General features: G+C 42.1%; 1 protein-coding gene across 5 annotated transcripts in view; it reads left to right on the top strand.

Annotated features, from left to right (window-relative positions):
- dnai7 (dynein axonemal intermediate chain 7) overlaps positions 1–20,971 on the top strand; it is a 108,372-nt gene that overhangs the window by 37,758 nt on the left and 49,643 nt on the right. For all 5 annotated transcript variants that reach the window (XM_059987691.1, XM_059987690.1, XM_059987693.1 and 2 more), the window contains 2 exons: positions 15,859–15,962; positions 16,234–16,618. In XM_059987691.1, the coding sequence (XP_059843674.1) occupies positions 15,859–15,962; positions 16,234–16,618 (489 nt within the window). The remainder of the gene's footprint in view (positions 1–15,858; positions 15,963–16,233; positions 16,619–20,971) is intronic.

The raw sequence follows: 20,971 nt of genomic DNA, 5'->3' as shown, positions 1-20,971 counted from the left end.
ACTGTACTGAAAAACATCAGGAACATCATCTATCGCATTCCAGCAGATTCTCAGATTGTCCACTCGTTTATTAAAAGGTGGAACTCTTGATCTTGTAATCTATCTCATTGTGGTCCTTGTATTTTATTTGTCTACCTAAACTGCACTTTCTCCGAAAGTGCAACCCTATATTCTGCACTCTGTTTCTTTTTTTGTTGTTACCTTGGGTTAATTATATGATTTAGCTGGATACCATTCAAACAAAAAGCTTCTCACTGTATCTTGGTATTTGTGACAGTAATATACCAACACCAGTACCAATATATATTAAAATTCCCCTGGCTAGATTAATTAAATGGCAGCAGAACACTGGTTAGGTTTCAGCCCAGTGTTTCAGAACCCTGGACTGACATTTCAGGGATCTAAGTTTAAATGTCACTAATGTAGCTGTAGAATTTAAATTCAGATAATGATGTATTTATTTTAAATTAGCCAATTGTAATGATGATCACAAACTACTGGAATGTTATAAAAATCCATCTAATTCATTAAGTTTCATGTAGATCTTAAAACGTGCATGGTCTATTCTTCAGTTGTGAACAGACTAAAAGGTTTCACACAGACTGCCACTCACCACAAACATGTGTCTGAGATGGTTTTTCAATATCTTGTGTATATGTGCCACACTTTCAGGAAACTATGTACTTGTTAAGTACTAGCTAGCTCCCTGTTCCTACAACACATCTCATGGGCTCATTTACTGTCATTTACTGTGTAAATCCTTGCCCTGGTTTGCCATAAATTCCGGTGTATAAGCTGAGAATTTGGCCCTAAATTTGGTCCTAAAATTAGGGTGTTGGCTTATACAGAAGGTGCCAACTTTGGAAAAACGAATACATGCAAGATAGATCGTATTGACTGGCTGTTTTTGAGTCAAATTCGTTCCACTGTTGATGCATGAATTCTTTGAATGGTTTGTTTAAACTCACGTCTAGTGGCTGGAGCATGGATGTCAAACCACCGGGGATGACTGCAATGTCCGTATTTTCAGCTTTCAGTGCTGCTTTTGTCTCACCTGACAAGTGCGCTTTGAACATCTCCCAGACAAGCAGCAACTTTTCCTTCCTGAAACCTGCGGCATGTCGATGCCACACCTCTTTAACCCACTTCAAGCAACCCACTTCGTCCATCCAGCAGCGTTCTTGAACGTAGACAACAACACCCCGTGGGAATTTTCTGAGCAATCTTTGTTTTTTGTCTCAACACAAGATCGTGTCTATTCATAAATTGGGTGCACCAACTTCGCGTAACTTTGAAATTTTCGCTGACCTCACGGTGTTTTTCAGCCCATTTTGACGCTTGAACTCAAATTATTTGGTAACAATGTATCCAGACAATCGCTGGTGGTTCACCCACTCTAAAACTTTTCTTCCAGTTCTGGCCACTGGCATGTTTTCCCATGGTTTGCACATTTCATCTTTGGCATTTCCCTCAGCGTGTCCTCTGGCTTTCTCCACTCTCTCACTTGTTTCTCATTTACACTAAATTTCTTAGTGGCTGCAGAATTATTCGTTCCATTAGCAAAATCAACAACCTTCAGCTTGATGCCAGCATCATATCGCATTTGTTTTAATCTTTTGTACATGATGGTTGCAAACTCAATACTGAGTACACATACTGATCCTCCCACCCCATGTTACGTTGTAATGAGATTACGATGGGCACTAAATGATTTCACGGGGGTTACATTTCAGAGGATTCTTTACCATTGGGCGCCTAATCCAAAACTTCCCTCCCTGATTAATTTATTAAGAATTTAATTATTAAGAAATCCCTCATGAGAGACTCATCCAGAAAGTCATGAGGCATGGGATAAGTGGAACCTTGGGTGTTTGGATAAAAAAATTGGCTTAAAGGAAGAAAGCAGAGGGTAGTTGTGGAAGGAAAGTATTCTGCCTGGAGGTTGGTGACTAGTGGAGTGCCGCAAGGATCTGTCCTGGGACCCCTGCTATTTGTGATTTTTATAAATGACCTGGATGTAGAGGCAGAAGGATGGGTGAGTAAGTTTGTGGATGACACAAAGATTGGAGGAGTTGTGGATGGAGCTGTAGGTTGTCAAAGGTTATAAGAGGATATAGAAAGGCTGCAGAGTTGGGCAGAGAAATGGCAGATGCAGTTCAATCCGGACAAGTGTGAGGTGATGCATTTTGGAAGGACAAACCAGAAGACTGAGTACAGGATTAATGGTCAGTTACTTAAGAGTGTGGATGAACAAAGGGACCTTGGGGTTCAAATCCATACAACCCTCAAGGTCGCTGCGCAGGTTGATGGGGTAGTTAGGAAGGCCTATGGGATGCTAGGCTTCATAAACGGGGATTGAGTTCAAGAGTACAGAGGTCATGTTGCAACTCTACAAATCTCTGATGAGATCGCACTTAGAGTATTGTGTTCAATTCTGGTCACCTCATTATAGGAAGGATGTGAAAGGTATGGAGAGGGTGCAGAGGAGATTTACCAGGATGTTACCTGGTTTGGAGAACAAGTCATATGAAGCAAGGTTAGCAGAGCTGGGACTTTTCTCTTTGGAGCTTAGAAGAATGAGAGGGGACTTGATAGTGGTCTACAAGATTATGAGAGACATAGATAGGGTGGATAGTCAGTACCTGTTTCCCAGGGTACCAATAGCAAACACCAGAGGGCATATGTACAAAATTAAGGGAGGGAAGTTTCAGGGAGACATCAGGGGTAAGTTTTTTACACAGAGGGTTGTAAGTGCCTGGAATGACTTGCCAGGGATGGTGGTGGAGGCAAAAACATTAGGGATATTTAAGAGCCTCTTGGACAGGCACATGGATGAAAGAAGAATGGAGGGTTATGGGGTAGTGTAGGTTTAGTACTTTTTTTTAAAGGATTATATGGGTCAGCACAACATGGAGGGCTGAAGGGCCTGTACTGTACTGTAGTGTTCTATGGTTCAATGGTTCTAATTCACTTATAACACTCTACAATATGTAGGCCTGTTTTCTTAGCTGGTACTGGTTCACAAAATTACCAGGTTCCTGATCCGGCAAAGCTGAGTACCGGCATGTGAGATCTTGTGATCTTTTCTGGTTAAATCAGAACCTCTACAAAAGGGGTCGGCTTATACAAAGGTAACATGAAAAAGTCACTTTTTTAACCTTGAAAATGGGAGGTCAGCTTCTACTCCGGGTCAGCTTATACACTGGAATTTACGCTAACTTCCAAAGCGCAGCACTGTACACTTGTTTGAATTCCATCTGCCATCCCTTTACCCACTTTCCTAGTTGATTTAATTTCTGTGTAACCTTCACTGTTTACTGTTACACGAATCAGCTCTTGAATTAATGACCAGAGAGGCACAGTGAGAACCTATATTTACCAACAAGTAACCTTTATTGTCTCAACTAAAAGCATATAGGTTCACATACTAACTACTTGAGTGTATCCTCCACTAGAATTCCCTAAACCTCCATGAACAGAAAAGGTATTACCTGGCAAATGGTCCCGATCTCCACATGTCCCTGGGGTCCTCCTTATTTGCAATGGCTGTTATCTGGTTGCTGAAAAGTTACTGTAATTATGTATTTGGAGCTCCTGATTCTTATAGTGTCCCTCATCAGTTGAATTGATAGATCTCCATCACATTGGCTCAAGGTCACCTGACCTACCTGGGTCACCTTCTGACTGGCTCTGGTCCAGGGCTACAACCAATGTTGTTCGATGTTTCTGCCCCAGCCTCATTCTTTTTAGCCCTGACTGCTTCAAACCAGTCAAAACTAGGTGACCCAGATACTGAGTATAACAAGATTACTGATAGCTTTTCTGGTAAGTCTGCCACTTTGCATAATATATAGCTACTCGTCGGAGAATGGTCTCAGGTTTAGCAGCTCATTAGCTGAAGCTCCTTGTGTCCACATTCAATTGCTCTGATTAGATTATCCCAGAGCAAGAATCAGTTCAGAGTCCACAAAATGGGGGGAACCAAGGACAATTAGTTTGTCCACTAATTTGTGGGCAGTAGTTCCTTCTGGTCAATACTTCCCTCCTTTTGATCAAAGATAAATATCTTTGGGATCTTTATCCTCCCTCTCATTCAGTTGACTGGCTATAGGACTGTGATCCCAGTAGGTGTGCAACACATAATTCTAACATTTACTTACTAGATTCACACACTTTATATACTGCAAGTTGTCTCTGCTGTTTCATGAAAGCGTTACCCTCTAATTTTGCATTATTTCAGCCTTCCACTTTCTCAATTGAAATAAATTAAGCAATACATTTATGAGTGTACATAAAATTAGTATTCCAGCAACATCTCACCCACAGGTGTATTTGAACATTTGTTCCCCAATTCCATAACTTATTCCAAAAGCCTGGGTCACTCAATACTTCTTTTACCTTACCAGCATGTGTTTTAATTGCTCTAGTGTGTTTAGTACATTGATGGATTATCTGTCTCCCTTGCCTCTTCCACAACATGTGTCCAATCTGTAGTCAATTAAGGAATCGGTAGCAACTCAGTAACAACATATTCCCACAGAAATTGATCTATATCAGTGTGTTGGATCTTGAAGTTCTCCTTCATTACTGTGTCTCCTGTTGGCTGAGGCAAAGTCACATTTACTGTGGTGACATTGTGATTTTCCAAAGGGCATTGTCACTATACCTGGGACCACTGTTGCTATGTAATATGTCTAGTCCATCGATGCATATTGTAAGAAAGACTGATTATTCATGGACAAAATAGACAATGAACAATTTTCATAAGATGTTCCTCAACAATTTTGCTGATGGATCTCTATCATATTGGCTTAAGGTCTCCTGACCTACTTGGGCAGCCTTTTTACAGGCTCTAGTCCAGGATTACAGTCAACATTGTTCTATGGTTTCTGACCCCCCAGCTTCTTTCCTTTCAGTTTGGACTGGTTCAAACCAGTCCAACCTAGACCGGATAATTTTGAAATCGCCAGTTTCGCATAAAAATGATAGGCGTTTTTAAAAATATCTCAATCCACTTGAAATGGAGATTTTGTCAGATCTCCTCATTAGGTTACATTAGGTTGTTACACATCTATTGTCAGAGAAGTACTTGCATAGATATGTAAACCACCTTCATACGAACAAGGACAGAAAACAGGACAAAGTGAGTACAGTATACTTATTTATTCAGTAAGTTATGGGTGAGTATTTGCTGAGTACATTTCTAACTCTTCTGGCTTCAATCTTGTTGCCGTCTGTTCTGAAATTGTTAGGTTGCGTTCAAGAAAACAATGAAATGGCACGCTGCCATCTGACAGCATTTTCAGAAGTCTCCAGTTACCCCGTCCACACTGATCTGCCTGAGCAGCATTTTCAAAAATACCCACCCTGGAAAGCGTTTCTGAAAAGCTCTGGTTTCGGGGGACAAAAACGCCATTTTAGTGTGGACGGAGGGTAAAAATGAAGAGAAAAAGCTTTGGTTACGGATTTATCCGGTGTAGTGTGGACGTAGCCTGAGTTTAATGAGATTACAGATCACTTGTTTGGTAAATCTGCTGCTTTACATAATATATAGCTGCTCTTCGGAGAATGGTCTCAGGTTTAGCAGCTCATTAGCTGAAGCTCCTTGTGTCCACATTCAGTTGCTCTGATTAGATTATCCCAGAGCAAGAATCAGTTCAGAGTCCACAAAACGGGGGGGGGGGGGGGGGATCAAAGGCAATTGGTTTGACCTTGATTCATCCAAATCCATTGATTTGTAGATTAGAGTTCTTCCTGGCCAACACTACCGTACCACAAATTTTGCCTATGAAGCACAGCAGCTACATTCTTATAGAAATCACTAAATGTATATGATGAACAACTGTTCACTGGCAAAGTTGTGGGAGTTGGAGGTTGGATGTCTGCGAGCTCATGAGCGCACTGGAGGCGTGGAGGCGGCCTGTCCTGTGGTTAAAGGGAGGGAATTGGCTTGCTTGTTTTGTTGTTGTTCTGGTATTATTGTTGATGTTACTTATGTTGATAAGCTGAACATTGTTGGCATACTATGTTGGTACCAGAATGTGTGGTGACACTTGTGGGCTGCCCCCAACATGTCCATACGATTGTTAATGCAAATGATGCATTTTATTGTATTTTTTGATGTTCATGTGGCAAATAAATCTGAATTCTGGACTTGAACTTCACCCGCTTGGCTCTTGATTAGTGGAATTGGTGCAAAAACAGCTTAGGGTGTTCCTAGTGGGCCATTTCCCCTCTGATCTATCAGAAAACTGCATATTGGAGTCCCTGCTAGTTGTGAATGGAGTAACAGCTTCTTGCAGTCACTCTTATCTCACTCACTTTACTATCTGTTTTGAAACTTTACTTTTAAACGTGATTTTTTTACTACAAGTACGAAGAGTGCCAAAGGTACTAAAAAAGATGCTCCTGCTTCTTTGGATTCTTCAAAAACACAGAAAAAAATCTTCCGATGAGTTCCAACAACTTAGATCTGAATTTAAACTAATGGATGCAAAATTGGATTCTATTCAAAAAACCTTAACCGAGCATGATAAAAGAATAGAAGAGAATGAAGAAACTCTGACGATTTTGGATGCAAGAATGGATTACCTGCAAAAGCAATCTAAATCCAATGAGAAATTAAGACAGAAGATCATCAATTTAGAAAACAGTAGCAGAAGAAATAACCTAAGAATTCTGGGTCTCGAAGAGTCAACGGAAGGCGATCAGCTTGCTGAATTCTTTGCAAGCTTTTTGGTACAATTATTTCCTAAAATCTTACCGTCTGCACCTATGATCGATCCAATCGAGCTCATAGATTGCCCGTCCGGAGACCACCTCTAGGAGCCAAGCCCAGATCAGTTATAATTTTTCATGAATTTCAAACAAAGGATCGTTTAATTCATGAATCTTGTCAAAGAGGAATAATAGACTACAAGGGTCAGAAGCTAAGGATTGTTGAGGATTTTTCACCCGAGGTCATGAATAAGTGTTCTAAATTCAAAGAGATTATGTCGGAACTTTTTAATAAAGATTCAAAGCTGTCTCTTCGTTACGTACAAACAAGCTGGATGAACTGAACAGGTCAGGCAGCATCCGTTGAAATGAGCAGTCAATGTTTTGGGCCGAGACCCTTCGTCAGGACTTCGTCAAGAAGGAGGGGTCAGGGGCCCTATAAAGAAGGTGGGGGGAGGGTGGAAGGTGCCAAGTGGAAAACCAATCAGAGGAAAGATCAAGGGGTAGGGGAGGGGATAGGCTGGAGAGGTGAAGAAGGAATGAAAGGGGAAAGCACTATGGGTAGTAGAAGAAGGCAGAATCATGAGAGAGGTGATAGGCAGTGAGAAGAGGAGGCAGAGTGAAAGTGGGATGGGGAGGGGAGAGGGAGGGAATTACCGGAAGTTGGAGAACTCGATGTTCGTACCAAGGGGCTGGAGGTTGCTCCTCCAACCTGAGTCTGGCCTCATCATGGCAGTAGAGGAGGCCATGTATGGACATATCCAAATGGGAATGTGAAGCAGAGTTGAAGTGGGTGGCAACTGGGAGATCCTGTCTTTTTGTGGCAGATGGAGCAGAGGTGTTCGATGAAGCAGTCCTCCAGTCTACGTCGGGTCTCGCCGATGTAGAGGGGGCCGCACCAGGAGCACCGGAAGCAATAGATTACCCCAACAGACTTACAAGTGAAGTGTTGCCTCACCTGGAAGGACTGGGGCTCTGAATGGTGGTAAGAGAGGAGGTGTAGGGACAGGTGTAGCACTTATGCTTGCAGGGATAAGTACCAGGTGGGAGATCTGTGTGGAGGGACGTGTGGACCAGGCAGTCATGGAGGGAACGATCCCTGCGAAAAGCAGAGAGGGGTAGAGGGGGAAATCTGTTGGGGTAATCTATTGCATCTGGTGCTCCCAGTGCGGCCTCCTCTACATCGGCGAGACCTGACGCAGATTGGGGGACAGCTTCGTCGAGCACCTCCGCTCCATCTGCCACAACAGACAGGATCTCCTGGTTGCCACCCACTTCAACTCTGCTTCACATTCCCATTCCGATATGTCCATACATGGCCTCCTCTACTGCCATGATGAGGCCAAACTCAAGTTGGAAGTGCAACACCTCATATACCGTCTGGGTAGCCTCCAGCCCCTTGGTATGAACATCGAATTCTCCAACTTCTGGTAATTCCCTCCCTCTCCCTTCCCCCATCCCACTTTCACTCTGCCTCTTCTTCTAGCTGCCTCTCACCTCTCTCATGATTCTGCCTTCTTCTACTACCCATAGTGCTTTCACCACATACCTTCTTCACCTTTCCTGCCTATCCCCTCCCCCACCCCTTGATCTTTCCTCTGATTAGTTTTTCACCTGGCACCTTCCACCCTCCCCCCACCTTCTTTATAGGGTGCCTGCCCCCTCCTTCTTCAGTCCTGATGAAGGATCTTGGCCCGAAACGTTGACTGCTCATTTCAACGGATGCTGCTCGACCTGCTGAGTTAATCCAGCTTGTTTGTACATCTTGATTTGCCCACAGCATCTGCAGTAGACTTTGTGTTCACTGTCTCTTCATTATCCTGCTTGTCATAGAATCACTCTGCAAGGTGGTTCTAAAGAATGGTTTCGCTCGAGTGAAGAGGCCAGGGATTTTTTAAAGACGATGGTTTGACTGTTTAGTATCTTGCTATATGAATAATTGATGCTCTTACTTTTGGTGAACCTTTGCAGCTAAACTTCCTTGTGATTTAAATGCTTTACTTAGAAAATAAGATTTTAATGAGTTCATACCGACTGTGATTATATGTTATGAATTTTGATGTTTTTTATTATTTCATACACTTTTCATGAGTTTTTTTAATCAATATGGCTTAGTTTGGGTATTTTTCATTCTATTGTTTTGAAACTGTAATAATTAATTTATTTGTGTCCTTGTTATGAGGGCTAAGCTTTTTTTTTGGCCGTTATTTAGTCTAGCTTGGAGTACAGTTGACCTTGGAATTAATTAGGAGTCAATCATTATACTGTTTTGGGAGGGTGATGTCATTAGTTCTAGCTGCCAGTCTTCTTTTGGCTGGCCTTCTGACTTCTTGGGGGGGGGGGTCTTTTTCTGGGAGCTGTTTTGGGATGTTAGCCAAATCTATTGCTTCGTTACACTATTTTAAGGTTTATTGTTTGGTTTTAATGTTCGTTTTACTGTTTATTACTTTAATTTCTCCATTAAATAGTATTAATAATGGGTCATACTATTAACTTACTCAGTCTTAACGTGAAAGGATTAAATCACCCTGTGAAGTGGAATAAGATTTTTGCCTATATTAAAAAACTTAAGACCCCAATTATTTTTTTTACAAGAAACACATGTACTTAAGTGTGATAACTTGTGTCTTTTCAGTAGATGGAAAGGACTACATTTTTACTCCTTTTTCCAGGCTAAGTCTAGAGGAGTTTCAAATTTTATTGATAATACAGTTCCCTTTGTCCAACAACAAGTACTGTCTGATACTAATGGTTGTTTTGCCATAGTGTCAGGAAAATTAGATAATAAATTTATGGTATTTGCCAACCTGTATGCTCCGAATACAAATGATCCAGGAATTTTGAGTGTTTTTTATTTCGCTTTTGCCAGATTTGAGCCTTTATGCATTGGTGATGGAAGGAGATTTTAATTGTTGGTTAGATTCAGTTTTAGATAGGTCATCCTTTAAAACAGTGACACTTAATAAATCAGCTTTGTTGATGTGATTTTTTTAATGAAATGCGGTATTGTTGATGTATGGTGTTCCTTATATCCCCTAGAGAGGGAGTATTTGTTTTTTTCTCATGTCCATCATACATATTCCAGGATTGATTACTTTTTTATTGATAGTCAAATGATTCCTTTAGTTTGATCCTGTGAATACAAAGAAATTGTAGTTTCAGATCATGCTCCAGTGCTTTTATCTTTAAATCTCCCTGGTCTTCTTCAAATAAACAGATCTTGGCGTTTAACTTTAAATTTGTAATCTGATAAAGATTTCTTAAAATTTCTGGAGAGACAAATTATTCTTTTTTTTTTGAAGAGAATACTTTGGAAGAGACCTCTAGTCTTATTAGCTAGGATGCCTTTAAGGCTTTTATTAGAGGTCAAATTATTTCTAATATTGCAAGTGTCAAGCAAACAGCTAATAAAGAGAGAATTTAGTTAGATAATCAGATAAAACAATTAGATCACAAAAATATGCCTTGGTTCCAGATCCTGCTTTATATGAAAGATGTGTTGAAATTCAAACTAAATATGATCTTCTTTTACTATATCCAATTAAACCTCAACTTTTAAAAGATAAAAGTCAGTTTTATATCCATGGAGACAAAAACAGGTAAATTATTGGCTAACCAATTAAAAACCTTTATAGCTAAATGGCAAATTAAAGAAATTTGTAAAGCCAATGGTGATAGGACAATTGACCATTTAGAAATAAATGATATTTTTAAAGAATTTTATTCCAAACTTTATAGTTCTGACCCTCCCAAAAATAGCACTGTAATGAATAATTTTTAGATCAATCAAACATTCCTACACTTTCTGTTGATAACTGAAAACAGTTGGATCAACCTATTTCATATGAGGAAATTGCCGAGGCTGTACATTCCTTACACTTGGGGAAGGCTTCAGGTCCTGATGGATTTTCTGAAGAATTTTATAAGGCTTTTTCCTCATTGCTTATACCTCATTTACGTGTAGTTTTTTCGGACTCCTTTATGTTGGGTAGGTTGCTACAATCTTTTTATGAAGCTTCTATATCGCTTTTTCTCAAAAAGAATAAGAACCCAACCGAATGCTCTTCATACAGACCAATTTCTTTACTTAATGTTCTGGCCCTTAGAATTGAAAATATTTGACCATCAATCATTTTTGATGATCAGACAGGATTTATTAAAATCGATATTCCCACTTTAATATTCATCATTTATTAATCGTTATTTATTTCCCTTCTAAGGAGTTATCAGAATGTGTGATTTCTTTAGACACTGAGAAGGCTTTTAATCGGGTTGAATGGAATTATTTATTTAAAACTTTAGAAAAATTTAATTTTGGGCCTGATTTTATTCAATGGATTAAATTATAGTATCAATCTCCTTCTGCCAGGGTCCTTATTAATTTTCAGTATTCCAAACCTTTTAAGCTTCAACGTGGAACTAGACAAGGTTGTCCCCTGAGCCCTCTGCTCTTTGATTTGGCCTTAGAACTCTTAGCCATTGCTTTTCGAGAATCTAATGATATTACCGATATTCTAAGGAGAGGGACTGTTCATAAAGTTTTGCTTTATGCTGATGATCTGTTGCTTTTTATTTCTAACGTCAAGACTTCACTACCTCCTGTGCATTCTCTACTTCCTTGTTTCAGCCGGTTTTCAGGATACAAACTGAATTTACATAAAAGTGAACTTTTTCCTCTGAAAATGTTGTCATCAATTAATACTAACCTTCCTTTTAAAATTGTAAAGAAATCAATTTACTTATTTGTGTGTAACAATTACCAAGAATTATAAACACCTATTTAATGAAAATTTTCTTATGTTACTGAATTTTGTAAAAAGAACACTATCAAACTGGTTGCCTTTTTCGTTATCCTTGATTGGCCAAATCAATTTTATTAAAATGAATATTTTACCTAAATTTATATACCTTTTTCAGGCATTACCTGTTTTTATTCCTAAATCTTTTTTTGATTCTCTTGATTCTATTATATCCTCTTGTATATGGAAAAACAAACATTCTTGACTAAATAAAGTTCATCTTCAAAAATCTAAGAAGAATGAAGGTTTCGCTTTAACAAATTTTAGGTTTTATTATTGGGCAGTCAATATATGAAATCTTATGTTTTGGACATATATTAACCGTGAGGACTGTCTGATATGGGTTTCTTTAGAAGCTAACTCTATTAATAAAGTTTCTATTATTTCTCCTCTCGGATCCTCACTCCCTTTATCTTTTAGTAAACTAACTGAAAATTTGGTAGTTAAACATACTTTGAGGATCTGGGTACAATTTAGGAAATTCTTTGGTCTAGTGAGATTTTCTTTGTCTAGTCCCATTTGTTTTAACTATTTTTTTAAACTTTCGGTGACCGATTCAGTTTTTAAAGAATGGGTATTAAATGCTTCCAGGATTTGTTTGTTGGAGGAAGTCTTCTTTTGTTTGAGCTAAATATAGTTTACCCAAAACTCATTTTTTTCATTATTTACAAATTCGAGACTTTCTGTGTTCTCAACTATATACATTTCCTGTCAGTTCCGATAAAGACTTAATAGATGTAATTTTTAATTTGAACCTGTTTTATAATGATTCAATATCCAATATCTATGGTATGTTGCTAGGAATGAGAAATGTTCCTATAGACAAAATTAAAAATCTTTGGGAACAAGATTTACAGACTTCAATTTCTGAGGAAACTTGGAATGAAATTTTTAAATTGGTTAATATTTCATCGCTATGTGCCCGTCACTCCCTTTTACAATTTAAAGTGGTTCATAGGGCTCACATGTCTAAAGATAAGTTATCTCATTTTTATTCAGATATATCTCCTTTCTGTGATAGATGTAATAATGGAGAAGCTTCATTAATTCACATGTTTTGGACGTGTCCGAGCCTTGAAAGATACTGGAAGGAAGTATTCCAAACTTTCCCGGTACTTTTCAAGGTAAATTTTAAGCCTAACCCTTTGACCACATTATTTGGTATTGTTAGAGGAAAAGACTTTATTTTGGAGACATCTGATTTACACATTTTGGCTTTTATTTCTCTTATAGCTAGGAGGGTGCTCTTGTTTACATGGAAGAATGCTGTTCCACCTACTCATGCTCAATGGTTACGGGATGTTATGTCATGCTTAAATTTAGAGAAGATCCGATGTTCAGTTTTTGAATCTAGCCAAGACTTTTATACATTGTGGGGATGATTTTTGAGTTATTTTCAAAACCTTTGATATGTTGTAAAAGTACAGATGGTGGCTAATAATATATTTTATTACATGATGAGGTTTTTTTCCTTTTTTCTTGCTTTTCCTAACAGCTCTGACTTTGGTAGTGAGTTTAGATTTTTTTTTGTATAACAAAATTATTATCTTTCAATATTACGATTTAATTTAATTTTTATGAATAAAGGGTTTTGTGATTGTAATTGTATTTTTAATACAATGTATTTGGTACAATTTTATTTTTTTTCTTTTGACTTATAATATACAGTATATCTTCTTGCACTCTGTATTCCCTTATGCAGAAACTAATAAAAATATTGAAAGAGAAAGCTGCACATTTACCTAGTACTCAAATTCATCCCAATTTCAAAGTCTGTGCTATTCCTGCTACCACTCACAGTGGAGTTCACAGCAGTCATTCTCGCCTCTTGTCACAATGAAGCTTCTGTGCAGTGTCAGGTATTTCCATGCAGCATTTTGGCCAATTCTCTTCTCCTTGGCTGGCCTCAACTCACTAGTTATTGGTGGTGCTACTTTGTTGAGAATATGCAAGCTGCTGATACTACTTGGCCTAGGCCTGTCAATGATGATTCTAATGATTCAGCACAACCTCTACTTCGTTTGAGCAGTGTTCCTACACTAAGCACAACACTGCAACAACACAGTTGAACATAGAGGCAGAAATCATGGTGGTGTGCCCACTTTCAGCACCCCACCAGCCCTCAGTACCCAGTCTGAATTTATAAGATTACAATTGTCATTATTTGCCATGCTCCCAATGTGATTCTTGAACGAGTATGTGCAGTGTTGAGTTCATCGGAAGTTAAATGAATTTGCTTCTCTGTTTATGTTTGTTTTTTTATTCTGTTTATGTTTACTGCACAGATAGAAGAGGCAGACTTGTGTGCTGTTTGGATTGTGCAAGTTGATCCTAGTGGAAGTTGAGTTTGCTGTCATATGCACAAATAACTGTATGTGATGTGATTTGATGGCATTTGTCTGTCTTGAAGGATAATGGAGTGTGGCACTGGAGTGACCTCTCTAGGGTATAAGCCTGGGTAGTAGGTATGGTGATCATGGGATACCCAGTTGTCAAGATCCCTCTCTCAGCCTCACTGGTGTAGTCCAAAGGAAAACGAAGCAATACGTTTGGCACCAGCTTGGGTGCAGGAGCTGCTGGAACGGTGTTCAGTGATGTCCAGCTGCCTTTGGGGCTCCACTCTGGATCTTTTTCTGGCTTTACTCCTGCAGCTTTCATCTCTTCTGAGGCTGCTCACAAGGCAGTGGGGCTACTTATCCATAGCTGGGCATCTGGTTCACGAGCATCAGAGCGTGTCCACATACTGGTGGGCCTGTATGTTACACGTGCAGGGGCCTGACCTCCTCCCCGTCTTCTCTAGTTCAGCTTGAGTCTAAAAGGAATTCAGTTTCTGTGTGTTTTACTTTCTGTATGTTAAAAATATGATAGCTCAATTAACTGTACCTCCTGCCTGATGGTAGCTGGCAGTATAGTTAGCCAACATGCCAATATTATAGAATGACTTGATTCACTTAAATACAGAAGAATGGCTATGAGGGATTAGATAAGCACAGGTTATAGTGTTACAATTGTTTGAGCTATAGAAATTCACCCTTACAGAAATCATAACACAAAAACTTGAGACGCTGAATAAAGTTTACTCTCACAGAACTGCTGTGGGAACAAAAGGTAAATAATCACATTCTTTTTCAATTCATATTCCTTAACTCGTGCAGTTGAAGTAGTTTTGTGTTATTCAAGGTCATGATACAGGCCATTTTATATGAATGCAACTCCATAACATAGGGGGTTGCCTGTATTAGGTAATTTACATTTTTAAAAATATTTGTGGTATTTATGTAAACATGACATAATTGTTTGATTTGTTTTAAATATTTTAATACTTTATTTTACCTTATTTCCATATGTTAAAATATGATAGCTCAATGAACTTTAATAGTTTTTGAATGTCATTGGCAAATCAAAGCAAATCACAAATCAGATTTCACATGTAGTTGGCCGTCAAACTTTTTCTCATCCCCTTCACAGGCATGTCGTGTTCTGACTCCATGACAGGACATTTTTGTGGAAGGACCTGCACTGAGCAGAGCCTTACTGATGGGGAGTGACTTCCTTCAGTGATGCACAGAAGTGCAGTGCAATTGGTAGGAAAATGAAGGTTATGCCAGGATGCCAGTTGTTGACCACAGCTCAGTGTTTAACATGATAACTCTTACAGTTCTGATTGAAAAGCTCCAGAACCTGGGCCTCTGTACCTCCCTCTACAACTGGATATTTGACTTCCTAACTGGAAGACCACAATCTGTGTGGATCAGAAATAACATCTTCACCTCAGTGACAATCAGTGCTGGTGCACCTCAGGGATATGTGCTTGGCCCACTGCTCTACTCTCTCTACACCCACAACTGTGTGGCTAGGCACAGCTCAACTGCCATCTATACATTTGCTGACAATACAACTATTGTTGGCAGAATTTCAGATGGTGACGAGGGTATACATTAGTGAGATATATCAGCTGGTTGAGTCGTGTTGCAATGACGAACTGCGAGTGGTTTCAACATCAGTAAGACCAAAGAACTGATTGTTGACTTCAGAAAGGGTAAGACGAGGGAACACACACCACTCCTCATAGAGCGATCAGAAGTGGAAAGAGTGAGCAATTTCAAGCTCCTTGGTGTCAATATTTCATAAATATCTAACCTGGACCCAACGTATTGATACAACAGTTGTATTTCATTAGGAGTTTGAGGAGATCTGGTGTGTCACCACAAATACTTGCAAATTTTTACAGAAGTAAAAATGAAGAACATTCTAACTGGTTGCATTACTGTCTGGTGGGAGCGGGGTGTATTAGCGCTAACTGCTACGCCACCGCCCTTATAAATTAAAATTTCTTTTTCAGAAAGCTATTAATCTTGTTGATATTGAGACTGGAAACATGCAAGAAGTAGTTAAAGATGAAAACATCACTCTCTGTTTGTGGGCAAACTTCAACAAAAATCCCAGGTAGGCACATTGTTGCCATTGAATGCAAGGATTTTCCCCACTTTATTGTTTGTAATACTGGATAATCAATAAGTAAAACTTAAACACAAAGGCCAAACTTTTTTCGGCAGTTGATCTATGCACAAGAAATACACCTAATCTAATTGGTCACTTTTAATAGTGATGCATTTATTCACTTAGCTAGTTAGTAAAATAGTTTTTTAAATGTTACAAGATTGCTGCTAAGATAATGCATTAGTTGACATAATGTCTGGTGCTGATTCTATTTCAGATTCAAGGGCTATGAATTTGTTAACAATCATATAGAGTTTGAACTCCCTCGACCCCTGGCTATGTGTGATATTGCTGTACGAATCTTACACACCCAGTATGACCACATATCTTGCCACATACCTCAGCTTCAAGCTCAACAAAAAGCTTTTATAAGTAAGCCTAAGCTATTTGTAGTTGAGGGGGACAAGGAAGTGCAGGTTCAAGACCAGGAAGCCATTGAAGACCAGGAGGCCATTGAAGACCAGGAGACCATTGAAGACCAGGAGGCCACTGAAGAGAAGAAAGCTGTTGAAGAACAGAAAGCCACTGAGGCCAAGTATACTTTGGAGGCCAAGCTAATGATTGATGAAGAACTAAGACTTCCTCATCCAATGAGAACCAGGGTATGGAATGTTGTACTACAATTTACAAATACATTTAAATGGTGACAAATTATTTATAACATGTTCAAAGTAATTGAATGCCGTAAGACCACAATAAGACTATAAGACATAGGAGAAGAATTAGGCTATTCAACCCATTGAGTCTGTTCTGTCATTTGATCATGGCTGATTTATTATACGTCTCAACCCCATTCTCTTGCCTTCTCCCCCATAACCTTTGATGCTCTGACTAATCAAGAACCTATCAACCTCTGCTCTAAATATACCCAATGACTTGGTCACAACAGCCATCGGTGGTAATGAATTCCACAGATTCACCATCCTCAAATTCCTCCTCATCTCTGTTTTGAAGGAACATACTTGCTCTGGAAAATCTTTCTCACAATTCCAAGGAATGTGGTCTGAAGGTTTGAAAATAAACTTAATCCAGTGTAGAGCCATATTGTTCCTGTTTTGGAGCCTCTTTGCCCTGTGGGAAGCTTGACCACTTGTTTTCTGATTGAATTGTTGTCAGGGCTAGAAAGCTAGTTAACCTGCAAAGCTCCCTTGTAATAGCTAGTGTGCTGAGAATGGATCCGGAGGTAGTGGCATGTTCCTTGTGTGAGATGTGGTAAATTTGGGAGTTTCCCTGATAACTACACCTGCATGAGGTGCATTGAGCAGCAGCTCCATAGTTACCATGTTAACAGAACTGGAGCTGTAGCTTGATAACCTTCAGTTTATGGGAGAATGAGGAGGTGATGGATAGGAGCTACAGGGAGGTAGTTGATGGAGTCAGGTCCCTGGATGACTGCCAGGAGAGGGAAAGGGAATAGTGCAGAGCAGGCCTGTGGTTGTTCCCCCTGTAATAAGGATACCACTTTGTATATTATTGGAGAGGGTTGTAGCGATGTGCTATACGCAGAGCTAGAAATAACGACACGCAGTCTGTAAGTTGCATACCAGACTAGTTTATTCAAACTTTGCGGCACTGGCTTTTATGCAGTTCCGTTCCCGCCCTCTCCAGGTGGAAATGACATCAGAGGTGCATTACAAAAGTCTCTTCCCGCGCACGGGCTTTCTCCCTTTGCTGGTGAGGAAGAAGACCCAGCGCCATTTTGGGGCTGGCCTCTTCGCTGACGCATGTGCTATTTTGTGAGCCGGTTCGCCTGCATAGAAAGTGGGTCACCACATAGCCCCCGCCCAGAACTGGCCATACACCCCCCCACGTCCACAGTCTGGATCAGTCTCTGTTTGGGTGGCCTGCCTCTGTGCCATGGTGCCTGAACCTCGACCAGCTGCGACAAGTCCACGTGGGCCAGTTTGAGTCGGTCCACCGTGAAAACTTTCTCTTTCCCCCCAATGTCCAGAATGTACGTGGACCCATTGTTCCTGATTACCTTGAACAGCCCATCATATGGCCGCAGTAGCGGTGCCCGGTGTGCGCCCCTTCGTACAAATACAAACTTACAGTTCTGCAGGTCTTTGGGTACGCAGGTTGGGATCTGTCCGTGCTGTGAAGTCGGTACAGGGGCCAGGTTGCTGAGCCTTTCACATAGTCTGTCCAGGACTGCTGCGGGTTCTTCCTCTTTCCCCCTTGAGGCTGGTATGAACTCTCCTGGGATGACCAGGGGCATGCAATACACCAGCTCGGCCGACAAGGTGTGCAGATCCTCTTTCGGCGCTGTGCGGATTCCAAGCAGGACCTAGGGAAGCTCATCCACCCAGTTAGGCCCTTCCAGGTGGGCCATGAGAGCCGACTTCAAGTGACGGTGAAAACGCTCCACTAATCCATTGGACTGTGGGTGTTAGGGAGTTGTGTGGTGTAGCTGTGTTCCCAACACGCTGGTTACAGTCGACCACAGGCTGGAGGTGATCTGGGCGCCTCTGTCGGAGGTAATGTGGGCAGGTATCTCGAAGCATGCTACCCAGGTTGCGATCAGTGCCCAGGCGCAGGAATCAGCCGTGGTGTCGGTGAGTGGGACCACCTCTGGCCATCTTGTGAACCAGTCTACCATAGTTAGGAGGTACCGCGCTCCTCGCGACACTGGCAGGGACCCCACAATATCCACATGAATGTGGTCGAACCTCTGGCGGGTGGGGTGGAACTGCTGCAGCAGGGCCTTAGTGTACCGCTGCACCTTGCCTGTTTGGCATTGCGTGCACGTTTTGGCCCATTCACTGACCTGTTAGCAAAGTGTATGCCACATGAACTTGCTGGAGACTATCTGGACGGTTGTCCTGATAGATGGGTGTGCCAAACTGTGTATGGAGTTGAAAACTCACCGCCGCCAGACTGCTGGGATGATGGGGCAAGGTTGGCCAGTAGCCACGTCACACAGGAGGGTCCTCTCACCTGGGCCTACGAGGAAGTCTTGCAGCTGCAAACCCGAGATTGCGGTCCTGTAGCTGGGCATCTTGTTGTCTGCCTGCTGTGCCTCCCCCAGCGCTGCATATTCCACCCCCAGGGACAGGGCCTGGATAGCTGGTCTGGAGAATGCGTCCGCCACGACGTTGTCTTTTCCCGAAACATGCTGGATGTCCGTCGTGGACTCGGAGATGTAGGACAGATGTCACTGCTGGTGAGCCGACCAGGGATCAGACACCTTTGTGAACGCGAAGGTCAACGGTTTGTGGTACGTGAACGTGGTGAATGGCCTACCTTCTAAGAAGTACCTGAAATGCTGGATTGCCAGATACAGTGCCAACAGCTCCCGGTCGAAAGCACTGTACTTGAGTTCGGGTGGCCATAGGTGCCTGCTGAAGAATGCCAGGGGTTGCCAGCGCCCCTCAATGAGTTGCTCCAGCACCCCACCGACTGCTGTGTTGGATGCATCCACTGTGAGGGCGGTTGGAACGTCTGTTCTGGGGTGCACTAGCATCGCGGCGTCTGCCAAGGCTTCCTTGGCTTTAACGAAAGTGGCCACAGCCTCTTCATCCCAAGTAACGTCCTTGACTTTACCCAACATCAGGGTGAACAAAAGGGGCATGATATGGGCTGCTGAGGGGAGGAAGCAATGGTAGAATTTCATCATACCAACGAACTCCTGCAGGCCTTTGACTGTGTTGGGCGGGCAGAGGTGTTGCCCTGTCTTTGGTAATCCTGTGGCCCAGGAAGTCAATGGTGTCGAGTCCGAACTGGCATTTGGCTGGGTTGATCGTGAGGCCAAATTCACTCAGGCGGGTAGAGCTGGCTGGGGTGGGACAGATGTACCTGATGACTACTGCTGGTTATGAGGATGTCATCCAAATAGATGAACGCAAAGTCCAGGTTACATCCCATCGTGTCCATTAGCTGGGGATCTGGATCTGTGGGGCACTCTTCAGGCTGAACGGCATTCGGAGGAATTCGAATGGGGTGATGAGTGCTGTTTTGGGGATGTCTTCAGGGTGTACCCGGATTTGATGGTATCCCTTCATGAGGTCTACTTTGGAAAAGATGCATGCCCCGTACAGGTTTGCTGCAAAGTCCTGTATGTGCGGCATGGGGTAGCGGTCTGGAGTGGTAGCCTCATTCAGACTGCGGTAGTCGCTGCATGGTGTCCAGCCCCCGGCTGCTTTGGGCACCATGTGCAGAGGGGAGGCCCATGGGTTGTCGGACCACCGTACGATCCCCAATTCCTCCATCCTCTTGAGCACCTCCTTCGCCAGGAGGAGCTTGTCCGAGGGGAGCTTTCGTGTACGGGCATGGAGGGGTGGTCCCTGGGTTGGAATGTGGTGCTGTACTCCATGTCTGGGCATGGCTGTCGTGAACTGCGGTGCCAGAGCCAATGGAAAGTCCGCCAGGATTCTGGTGAATTCATTGTCAGACAGCATGATGGAGTCCAGGTGTGGGGCCAGCAACTTGGCTTCACTCAGGGAGAACATCTGGAAAGTCTTGGCATGGACCGGTCTTTTCCCTTGCAAGTCGACCAGCAGGCTGTGAGCTTGCAAGAAGTCCGCCCCCAGGAGTGGTTGGGCCACCGCAGCCAGTGTGAAGTCCCACGTGAACCGGCTGGCACCGAACAGCAGCTGCACTGTGCAGGTGCCGTAGGTCCGTATTGTGCTGCCGCTTGTGGCCCTAGGATGGGTCCTGGTTTCCTGTTGCAGGTGTCGTACCCCGTCGGGGCTAAGACGCTGATTTCTACTCCGGTGTCAACCAAGAAGCGGCATCCCGACTGTTTGTCCCAGACGTACAAGAGGCTGTCCTGGTGGCCAGCCGCCATAGCCATTAGTGGCAGCTGGCCTTGGCATTTCCCGGGAACTTGTAGGGTGGGCGACAATGGTGAGCTTCTGTGCCCCACCGCTGGTGGTAGAAACACCACTGTTCATTGGCCTCCTCACTCCTGCCTCTGGGTTGTGTGTGCTCCTTTGCTGGGCCTAGTCTGGCCTGCA

This window comes from Hypanus sabinus, chromosome 13 (assembly GCF_030144855.1).
Source record: "Hypanus sabinus isolate sHypSab1 chromosome 13, sHypSab1.hap1, whole genome shotgun sequence".
NCBI lineage: Eukaryota > Metazoa > Chordata > Chondrichthyes > Myliobatiformes > Dasyatidae > Hypanus > Hypanus sabinus.
The sequence above is the reverse complement of the archived record's forward strand: the minus strand, read 5'-3'. Positions and strand labels throughout refer to the sequence as shown.